The sequence below is a fragment of the Hydra vulgaris genome, chromosome 07, assembly GCF_038396675.1.
Source record: "Hydra vulgaris chromosome 07, alternate assembly HydraT2T_AEP".
NCBI lineage: Eukaryota > Metazoa > Cnidaria > Hydrozoa > Anthoathecata > Hydridae > Hydra > Hydra vulgaris.
The window spans coordinates 18856296-18868795 of record NC_088926.1 but is presented as its reverse complement, the minus strand read 5'-3'; the positions used below and the strand labels follow the sequence as shown (position 1 = coordinate 18868795).

The following is a 12500-nucleotide window of genomic DNA, read 5'->3' as shown; positions in this document are numbered from 1 at the left end:
ATGTAAGAATTTTCGGCGAGCAGAAACCTTGTTTGCCAGAATTCAGTGTCAAGCAGTGTTAATGTCTGTTAATTTGATTTTACTTTAAACACTTTAAAACAAAGCAAAGTATGAATTTTACTATTTATAGTAACAACTAAAAATAGTTCTAAATATAAATGATTTTAAATTTTTTAATAATTTCAAACATAATTATGTTCTTTTTTTTTAAGTTGCCTTTGTCATCACTTGATTAGTTTGCTTACTGTTGAAACATGGTTTTAATTTGTAAATTTAATATGATGTGAAGTTTACTCTATTATTCATTAGTCAACAGTTCGAGAGAAACTGGAACTTAATTAAGAAATGCTGGAAATTAATTTTTAATTAAGGTAAAAAATAATTTTGCTTACTGGTAGTATAATAAAACCAGTTTCTTTTTTAATTATTCTGGAGACATAATTATGCATGCTTGCTTACAACTATTTTATGCTATGCGCTATTTTTACTGTGTTTTTTGTTAATAGAACGAGGTTGTTATAGCTATTTTTTTATTTTTTATATTTTCTGTTATATTATTATTTGAATTCTACTTACAATAAAATGCAAAATATCACTTTTGTAATTAAAAAACATTTTTTTTTTTTTCTTCTTTTTTTTAGGCATTTGCATTTCTTTAGGTTTTACTTGAGTTTTCTTTTCTGGTACCTGCTATGTTGTAACAGATTTTAAAAAGAATTTAACTGATGTTAATGCAGGCTTTATGTCATTAACTATAAGCAATGATATTGCTGATAGGGAGTATTAAAATATCATTTATAGATAAATTTGTATTTAATTTTTTAGACAATATATCAAGTTATTATTATTTTTTTATTGTTATTAATGATTTAATTACTAATAACCCGTATTATTAATTATATTTATTTAGATTACTGCTAATATATATATGATTGACAAAAAAACTTTAAATAAAAAAGTCAGTAAACTTCAAATATATATATATATATATATATATATATATATATATATATATATATATATATATATATATATATATATATATATATATATATATATATATTCATAAACAAGACAAATTGCTAAAAAAAAATTTTGAATGAATATTTTCATGGTGTCGCTGCATCTCAAAATTGTAAAACACTGAAATCATCATTAAAATATTGCTTAATGACTTAAAACTCTGCCTACTCCATCCTTAACTGCATTGAAAACTATAAAAGAAAATATTACCCATTGAAAGGTATTATCTGTGGGAATATCAAGCCCACCACAGTAAATTGAGTTTATGCATTGTCCATACTTTTAGTGGTAAAAAGTGGTTTTATCTAGCAATCTATTTTCTGATAGTTCTTTATCTTTATAAGTTAAATACCCTGGTATATATAAGAGCCATATATGTATAAAAAAAAAAAAAAGATTCAAGATTTGGTAATTGTCAAATATTATAATTGGATGAGCCCTCTGCTAATATAATTGGCAGAGGGCTCATCCAATAGAAAACTACAATTTGGACAAAAATGGGTTGTATCAAGACTTATCTCACTAACTAGGTTATCAAGTGATAGCAAAAGCTTAGCTCTTGAAATTTTTAACTTATCAATCACTTGTTGTACCGTTATGAAATATGTACCTCCTGAACCTTGGCGCAATTTGCTAAATTCTTTTTTCAATGGATCAGTAGAAAACTCACTAAGAATGACATATTGATGTGAGTTGTCCAATAATTATTTACATAGTTCAACAACACCATTGCATGTATGGTAAATTGACTGCAGTGTCACAAATAAGTTGTTTCTTCCTTTTACCTTGCTCTCCAGCCATCTTTAAAGCCATATCTCCAAAAATTACTGCTTGAAGTTTGTCATTAAATCTAATATCAGCACCTGTTCCATTAATATTGAGAACTTTCCATTATGACACAACAATGTTAATAAAATCTGCTGTATCTTGTCTTGTTTTATATGCTGCAGTCCTGGAAGATTAATTAAAGCATGGTAAGTTTTGTCACAAAATACCTTTAAACAGGTAGAAACTGATTGCCTCTCAATTGGCTTTGGAAATATTGAAACTTCATTTATGTTTGATAATTTAACTAAATTTTTGGATTCAAGTTCATAAAGTATTTTAAATGATCCCATTGTGCTACTTTACATACTTATTTATTATAAAAAAAAAAGTTGACCAATTTTTTCAGTAAGCCAATTATTTCTCATGTTTTTAAGCAAATGGAAATAATCAAAGATTAAGAAAATACCATCATTAGTCAACCAGGATTTATCTGGAGTTGATCTTTCAAAGATTTTAAAAAATGCCTGATTAATTTCATGTCCATTGCATATTATAGCTTTAACTTGAACGGAAGACTCCTTTATTGATTGGATAGTAATGCCAATTTGTTCAAAATAAAATTGGGAGTTTAATTTACTTATAGGTATCATTTTGGAAATGAAGGATAGTCCACTGAATAAGCAATTAACCATTAGACCCAATATAGTTTTTGCAAGAGACGTTTAATCATCAATTGCTCTTCCAAATAATGTACCACCATGGTATAACAACATTTTTTAAACATAAACCTCATCATGCATTAAAAAACAAAATTTCTGTTTTTCTTCAACAGATTGAAAAAGTTTTAGTCAAATAATGCTTCTCATTTAATTTAGAAACTTTTGAAGTTATTCTTGTCAAAGTTCTTACAGAAGGCAACTGGTAATCTGTTTGCAATTAATTATACAAACTTCTGATGTAGCAAAATACTAAAAATAATAAAATTTAACATATTTATTAGCAAAAGTGACATATTTATAAGCAAAAGTGACATATTTATCAGCAAAATTGTTTTGCATAAAAAAATATTTAAGTACGCAAACCTTAATCTAATAATAACCTTCTTAGAATGAATCTTACTACCAACACACTGTGTAACCATAGAAGCTAAATGTTCTTGAATTACAGTTTATTTTCTTCCAGGAATTAAATTCTTCAAATAATGTAAAACTTTTTCTAATATAGGCCATGCGTTGATTTTTGAAGTTCTATTTTTTTTAAATTGAGGAACTTTATTTGCGGTACTATAATGATAAGTTTCAAAATGCAAATCCTCACAACTCTTGATTAAAAAACATGCAACTCTATTTGAATAAACTTGTGATTGTAAATGAATAGTGTTATTAATCATAAAGAATACTAATGGAACACCTTAATTTTTTTCTGAAAAAGTTGATAGTTCATTTTGAGCGAAATTTCGAAAACACAAACTAGCACGAGTTGATGCACGTAATAGAGGAAGATGGGTGGGAATTTGACAACAGTATGCCAGGCCAAGATAGTGGAAGTTTAGGACAATCCTCTAACTATTTGTTTTTAAAAATTTATCGGCCAATGCAACTCACATACTACAGTGTCATTAGTTTCTTTTAAGTTTACATTTGGAACTACTTTAATCCACATTTGCTTTTCTTCTTCATTTTTAGGAAATCAATATACTGAGAGCTTTAAATGATCAGATTTCTTTTTTGCAGATGAATAATTTGTAGTGCAGCTATAAACGCAAAATTTTTTACCCATATTTTAATATCACTAAAATGGTGACTAAAGTTAAGCAAAATTTAAAATAGGCCCTGAGTCAGATATGTGGTTTGGATGTTGGCAAGGCCTGCAGTATAAATAGCTGTGTTGCTGTTACATATGAATAAAAACACACAGCATTTTTTACCAGAAAATGTAAAAAATATTAATAATTAAATAGAGTGAATTGCTATTTATTTGTTTTTCTTTTTTAAATGTTTTTTTCCAGTTTAACTGGACACTGTTTACCCTTTAGGGCTGTAAGTTTTGCATTAAAATTTTTGTATTGGAAAAAAAGTTACAATATATTTAGCTATAAAGTACATTTAGTATCTTAAAGTTAAAAAAGCACAAGCAATAATTAATAATAATTAATTGTATGTAATTATAGCTATATATAACTATAATTAATATATATAACTATATATATATATAACTATAATTAATAATAATTAATTGTAATTATAGTTAAATCTGAAAACCTGAAAATTTAAGCTTTTACTTAAAGCACATTGTTTTTTATGAAGTTAAAAAAAAAAAAAACTTTGCAATTGGTTATAATTAATAATTAAGTGTTTTAGCGCCACTTTTTGTTGTACCTAAAGTTATAATAAGTTATAAAACATCAAAAACAGCATCCTACTATTTTTTTATGTGATATTTTGGTCTAATTTGTATAAACCGCCATCAGACATAAAAAGTCAATTTTAATTAATAATAATAATTAATTACGTAAATTATAAATAAATACTTTTAGCAATTTAAAAAAATAAACTTAGTAGGTGAAAAGAAAGTCTAAACAAAGCTCAACTAAAAGTAATAATAAAAAAATAAAAAATAATTGAAGTAACAAATTATATTTATATAATAATTTTTATAAAAATATAAAATCTATTATTTAAAATCAAAATTGCAATTCAAAAAAATTACATGTCCATTTTTTGAGAAATGAATTTTGATCATTGCTTGCAAATTATGTAGGATGTGTCGCAATGCAGGAACTACAACTGTTTTACTTTTTAGGTCTGCAACACATTTAGATATATAATCAAGTTTGACAGGAGCCTTGATAACTGTTGAATCAGTCAAAATATCCAAATGAGATTGAACTGTTTGATTAAGTAAACAGAGTGGTAAATCTGTGGTGTGCCAATAATCCCAAAGCATTCCCAGCAACTAAACAACAACAAAAATATACATATACTTAAATATACAAAATAAATATAATAAATGTAAAATATACTTATATACTAAAATATAATAAATATTTCTTAAAATATCGCAAACCCTTTGTACACATAATTTTTTAATTACTTTTCGAAAGAAAAAGAAAAATCATCTATCAAGGTCAAAAAAGGGGTAATTATAGGCTTTGTAAATAATTTTAAAGCGTTTGTAAAATTTTTAATTTTGTCAAGTTTTAACTATTCAAATATATATGGAAGCTTATAGATGTAAATTATAGAGAATTTTTACAACAAAAGTTTACACTAATTAGAGGAGGGACACAAAATTAAGTGAAAAAAATATGTACTCACAAGGCATTCAAAGCAAAAAATTTCTCTTTAAAATCATTTATTCATCCCTTTTCAAATTATATTAGCGGTAAATATTTGGACAGTGCATAAATAAAACTTTCCACTCTCATCTTAATCAATTTGTGACATAGGAAATGGTTTTTGTTTTAATAAATTAAATATTTCCGCTATTAATTGATCCTCATATTTATTTAACATATTTATTAGCAAAAGTGACATATTTATTAGCAAAAGTGACATATTTATCCGCAAAATTGTTTTGCATAAAAAAATATTTAAGTACGCAAACCTTAATCACAATTTTTTCATCACGAATATCTCTTCCAATTTTCCCCACCATGATAAGAATTCCTTCATTAGCTTTTTCTTCGTCATTATCACTTTCTTTCAAACTCTAAATAAAAACGAATGGATAACATACATACATACATACATATATACATACATACATAAATACATACATACATACATACATACATACATACATACATACATGCATGCATACATACATACATACATACATACATACATACATACATACATACATACATACATACATACATACACACATACATACATACATATGACAAACTGGCAAACATGGAAAAATTCAGCATTAAATTGACAGAAAAACATAATGCCAAATATCGATGTTTGTTTAAAAACCAAATGGGTCTTTTTACCATTTTATTAGGAATTCAAATAAAACATAAAAATTTCTGATTTTGTTTTAACTACTTTATTTAGAATTAATGAAATCAGAGCCTTGTCTAGGGCTGCCTTACACACACCCCAATTTTACCAGCAACTTTAAGGGGGTACATTGGCAAATTTAGGGTCCTTTTTGCAAATTTAAGGAGCTCTCTCTCTCTATATATATATATATATGTATGTGTGTGTGTGTGTGTATATATATATGTATGTGTGTGCATGTGTGTATATATATATAAAATTTTTTTACGATTTTGGTGCCCTAGCATAGATTTTTTTAGGGAGGAGGGGGGTAGGGGGTTTCCAACCCACTAGCCACAACACTAAATGAAATGTTTGTGTTTCCATTTTTGATTTTTTTTTTTTTGCTACTTTAATAAGATTATATATAGAAATCAATAGAAAATTTTATTTTACTGTTTTTATTTTAATTATTTTATGAAAAATTTGAATAAAACCACTCATTTTTCCGTTGGTTTTTTGGAAAATTTTATTCAGAAGTTGATTAAAATGTTTTTGTTTTTTGTTTTGTTTTATTTTAATTATAATTTAAATCGTTTGTTTAGCCGTTTTTATTTTAATTATTTTATTTAGAATTTTAATAAAATTTTCTTTATTCCGTTTTTATTTGTTTTGTTAACTATTTAAATAAAAGATTTATATTTAGAACTTTATTAAAACATTTTAAGAACTTGATTAAAAAGATTTATCATTTTTAATTTATTTTACAAAGGATTTGAACAAAATGTTTGCTTTTCTGTTGGTTTTTTGTAATATTTAATTTAAAACCTTTCGTTATTTCAATTTTATCTTATTTACTATATAAATGAAACCTTTGTTTAGCTGTTTTTATTATTTAATTATTCTTCTGATAAAAAACACATGTTAGTTTAGGCAGCTTGATTTGCAACTTTGGAACCTTTAAAACTTTCATCTTTTTAGCAAATTAAAAATTTATTTTAGAGCAAAATTTATGAAGCTTTTAAATGTATCTAATATATCTAAAAACAAATTTCTTAGAAAAATAATAACTATAAATATATATAATGGTGTATGAAATGAAAATAATAACTACATTAATTCAAAAAACCTGTTTAAACCATTCAAGAAATTTAAGCAAAGTTCATTTTTTGTTCATTCAGCCTGGTTAGAAATAACAACAACATTTTGAATAGACAAAGGCAGCTATAGAAATGATTTTCTGTATTTGCAAGTGAATTGTAAATCAATTTCTCATAGTAGCCCCTAAATGTAATTCCCTATTATGTGTTTTTTAATACTGTTGATGATAATGATATCCAAAGTCTAATATATTTTATTAAGAGTGCATACATGCTTCACTGAGTAAGTTCTTATGTTCTCCTTGAATTTATCAAAATGAGCTTAAAGGATACAGACCTTGAATGGCATTCTGCATCCCACTTTGGCATTATTCTTTATGAGAATCTGAACCAACTTCACCTAGTTTTGCAATTACCTTTGTGAAGCCATGAACAACTACAATATAAAACTGTTCCAAGCTGAATTCTTTCCTGCTCGGAAGCTTGGCAAAATCATCCCTGGCGCGGTGGCATAAGCACTTTCTATCAAGTCTTACTAGTCACTTTACATAGCTCTTGCCCACAGCGAACTTGGTCCAATGTGGCTATACTTTTCTGTGAGTGCGCCTAAATGTCACAGCCATCTAAAGGCAAAGAAAAACAAGGAAATTTTGTGAAACCGAAGATCCATGAGGAAGTACACCATGTTGAAGTCTCTAATAACCTCTCATCTATAGTTATCATACTTCAAGGCACTCAGTACCATCTTGACACTGGTATAGCTTTCTTTGAGATGCAAAGAGTGAGCCATCGAAATTGACTGGTAGTTGTTTCTGTTATGAAGCAACATGATTTCAAAGCTCTGACAGGAACTGTCTAAGTGGGATTCACACAGGTTATATTTAATACCAAATTAATATCTTTCTGACTGAAGAGATTAAAAAGTGTTTGGTGACACATCTTCTGATCTGTGACTTTTCCAACAAGTTCCACTGTTTGAGCCTGGATATCAGAAGCTCAGTATTTGACTTGGTAAAAACCAGGCCTTTGATTAGAAGGTAAAAAATTTTCTAATTAGGAAACTGTAATTTGTATCACTGTCCTCCTTACTATCAGACTTCTCTTGAAGATGGCAAATCCCTCTAAGGATTAGTAGGAGCAGATAACTCAGGCATGCGCAACACTGGAGCAATTGACAAAAGGATATTTGGCAGATAAACAATTAGAGGCATCATTTGTGCTGAGCGAAAATTACTGGGATCAAACATGCAAAATTAGCAGTTCCTTGAGTGGCCCTGCTTGAAGGAAATTTTTCATTAAGATAAAGCTTAGTTTCTTTTCCAAAAAGCTTGACTTCAAACAGATGACATTTTGATGTATTTTATTAAATTGCATGAGTATTTAAGTAAATCATGGTAGTCGATATTAATTACTCGTTAATCTTCAAAATTTGTGCTTCGTTGAAAGAATTATTTTTGCTGTTATTATCATCATAATAATTAAGGAGTATATGATAAAATCATGACAAAATTGATCAATAGAATCTTTAAACTTTAAATTTTTGCCAAATAGCAATTTATTCTATGTAGATGCAACCAAATTTACATTGATAATTAGATTGTTATTTCATTATTAATAAACCATATCAAGTGCACTGCATGAATCAAAATTTTGATATTATCAGTTTTACCATAAATATAAACATCAAAATATCTTTGTCCTCTTAAAACAACAACTTCTTTGACAGTCATGCTTAACTTAACTCCTTTGGCTACTTTTAATTTTATGATGTCAATCCTTTTTTTTTATCAAAATCTTTGTGCAAAAGTCTCACTACAATGCTTTCATTTGCATTATTTCTTTAGCAGGAAGTTTAAATATCTCTTAAGCTATTGATTGGTGAATGCATTTATTTCTGGTAATGGTAATTCAAAATGCCATTAGTAGTCAATTAAGAGACAATTCTTTAAAGAGTCTTTTTCAGCTAAGTTTATAGTTGCGAATAGTTTTTTGTATCTTATCTTTTTTTTTTTTTTAACACCTTCACTTCCAGTAACTTCCAACTCTAATAGTGGCTGCAAGCAACCACTATTAGAGTTGGAAGTTACTGGAAGAGAAAAGATGAAGTTTATAGAGCAAGATTGACAAAAAACTTAAAAGATCGCAAATTATATGAATCAAGAAAGCAAGATGAAGAAAGCAAAGTCCAAAGAACTGATGTTAGAGGAAAAAAACTAGACAAATAAGAGTCTTTTGGAGCACTTAGGAACAGTCACAGAAAAAAGATGAGACTTAATTGAATGTCAAGTAACAGGAGAATGAATTTGAGTGTATGGCACAAAATATGCTAGATCTTTTGAGCAAGCGCCTTTTGTGCCATATACTTAAAGAGAAAGGGCATCATTTACTAAAAGAGAAAGGGCATCATTTACTAAAAGAGAAAGGGTATCATTTGAAGATCTGCTCCAAATAAGGCAACACATTTTGCAATGGATTTGATATATGGTTTCTATGAGAGATTAGATTGGTTATCTGTTGATATGTTTAATTCTGTCTAAATTCTAAACATATATGTTGATATGTTTAATTCTGTCGCCTTGGAGATAGCTCGGACCCCTATAACTATCACTTAATCAATCTTCATACTTACTATTACATTATTACAAGCAAAGTTTAAATCTCTAATTAACAAAATTTTAATACCTCATCTTGATCCTAATAACAAATCAAAACAGATTTTAATCTTTTCCTTTTTAAAAACCATTATAACCAAAAGTAGTGAGAAAAGAGCTATCGCTCTTATATATAATATAGATATTTTTTATATATATGTATATATATCAGGGGCTATTCTAGACCATTTTTGACAGCGCCAACTATATTTGGGTGCCAATTTGGGCGTCGCCTAAATTGAGGAACTTTTTTTTTTATTACATTTTTTACACAAATATTGTTTGTTTTTTTTGACAAAAAAGCGCCGATATTCAGTAATATTTCCACTAAATTTTTCCACGACTGGCAAAATTAAGTGGAAATTTTTTTTCCTAAAATAGCCCCTGCATTTATATATATATATATATATATATATATATATATATATATATATATATATATATATATATATATATATATATATATATATATATATATATATACATGTATATATATATATGTATATATGTGTATATATATATATATATATATATATATATATATATATATATATATATTTAATATAGTATAGCCTTTGATATATCAAGAATTATAGATATATCTAATTGTTTTCTTTGATATATTTGTCTGGCATGCTGGTCTTTTCCATAAGCTTAAATATAAAATATTTTTAAAATACCACTTTCAAAAACCGTTTTATTGTCAGTGTGAAAGAAAAACAATTGTTTATAAAGAAACATTAATTTGAAATCAAGATTAACATGTTTCAATGTGCTCATAATTTACTCAGGGAGTTGTGATGAAGCGATCGCGATCCGCTCGTAAAACGCGCCCGTAAACAGTATTTTCAAACGTTCTAGGCGCGATAAACAACGCTCGTTCAGCTTATAACGAGCGTATAAAATAATGCTCGTCCAATAGTTCAAGATTATTTTTTTATTTTCATAAAATATTTAAAAAAGATTTTTATTAAAGATATTCTGTTATCAAACAACTGATATAAAATATAAAAAGCACAAAGCCCCTCTCTTTTGCACTAACGTAAGGAATGAGCAGTTTAAAGTCGTTATCGTCACTAATTTCAATAATGGAATGTGCACGTGGAAACACAATGTGAATACAAAAATGCGCAAATAAAATAAGAATAGAAAATTAGAAAACCATTATAAGAAAATTAAAACTGCGGAGTATTTTTAATATTGTGAAAATATCAAGTAAAATTTATTTGATTTATTGTTTGTAATATTCCAAACATCGTTTATAATAAAAATAAATATTAATAATAGAGTAATTTTTAAAATTAGTTTTGTTCATAGTATAGATTTTTTATTAACTATTATTTATTTTAACTCAAATTTAAAACGATTCTGTTGTTTAGAATGTTCGCAATTAAGGACATTCGAAAAGAAAACTAAGTAATGATGTCAATATTTATTAAATAAAAAGTTATTATTCTTATTTATTATTATTTCAAATTATTCTTGCGTATTATAGTTTTAAGATAAAAAAACGTAATTTAAAAAAGAAATTTTAGAAAAAAATTAAATAATTAATTTGAATAAAAAATATCAAGAAATATAAAAACCATTAACCGTTAATTAAGTTTACAGAGTAACATTTTAAAATACATATATCAAAACAACGAAGCAAAACTAAGTCACTAAATTATACTTCAATACTAAATCAATAAGAAGTTGCGTTTTTGTTTGATATTATTTTTTTATAACATAAATAGTTAAAAATAAAATCGTGATCTGACAATATACAAGAAGTTTGGAAGTATAAAAATTTCTTTCATTAAAGTAGTTTCATAACTGTGATACTAATTCAAACATTTTTTGACGAAAAAATTATGTATAAAATAAAAAAAGATAAAAAAAAGAAAAAGCTTTTTATGAGTATCGCCTTATCAATTGTCATGATCGCGCTCGCCGACGTTATCTCTAGCGCACATAATCACGCCCGATGAAAACATATTCTAATTTTACGATCGCGATATAACACGCTTGACGATTTTCTTCATCGCAAGCCCTGTTTACTACAGTGGTAGGGTGATAAACTTTTACAAAAGATGATTCAAGATTGGAACCAAATTACAATCTGACAGAGTTATAAGAAGAATAACAATCTTATTAAAGACTTATTCTCGAGTTCCTAATAAAAAAAGGGGAGGAATTTTCCCACCTACCCCAAGCTTAAGACAACCCCCCCCCCCTCCAGTTTATTAATTTTTACTTCTAATAAAAAAAAATCAGTGAAAATTGGCCTTAAAAATTAGAAAATAATTATTTCAGTCACTCAGGGGCGTGGTGGCTCTAAAAAGCCCATGCAGGATTTTTATTAAAAGGCCTATATATGCGGGATTATACCATATATGCTTGATGTAAAGGCCCATACGAAAAAAAATATACATATATACATATATATATATATATAAGAACTGACCTTATTCTAATAAATCATTAATACAAACTAACAAGTTGAGATAATACTATATGTAATTAATAGTATTGTTTGTAATACTTCAAAATAAAAAATGGCTACAACACGATATAGCGACCACATTTTTGTGTTGATTTTCTTAAAACACAACTTTACTGCAAGCAAATACGATAAGTATTTTATTGTTTGAAGAACATAGCCCAACACAAAATTAAAAATCAAAGATTTTAATTTTTCTATTATTATATAATAATATATATTTTATTGTATAATAATATAGATTTTTTTAAATTATACATAATTTTATTCTAAATTAAATATTGAAAATCTTAAAAAATAAGAAATTCTTTTTATAGATAGTTTATGCTTTTGATTAGTTCGGTGTTTTAACCTTTCTTAACATTTTCGCATAAACTCACAACAGCAAAAATGCCGCTCTAAAAATGGTGCCGTTATTGACATAATTTAAACATAAAAGTTTTTATAACGTAGTTTTATTTAGCAGTTATTTAATTGAAAAGTATTT

At 26.7% G+C, this 12500-nt stretch overlaps 1 protein-coding gene across 2 annotated transcripts in view; it reads right to left on the bottom strand.

Moving 5' to 3' along the window:
• Positions 1-12500, bottom strand: part of LOC100210564 (ubiquitin carboxyl-terminal hydrolase 24) — a 101465-nt gene that overhangs the window by 56083 nt on the left and 32882 nt on the right. For both annotated transcript variants that reach the window (XM_065801283.1, XM_065801284.1), the window contains exons 6-7: positions 5398-5502; positions 4501-4746 (exon numbers count right to left, since the gene is read on the bottom strand). In XM_065801283.1, coding sequence (XP_065657355.1) covers positions 4501-4746; positions 5398-5502 — 351 coding nt within the window. The remainder of the gene's footprint in view (positions 1-4500; positions 4747-5397; positions 5503-12500) is intronic.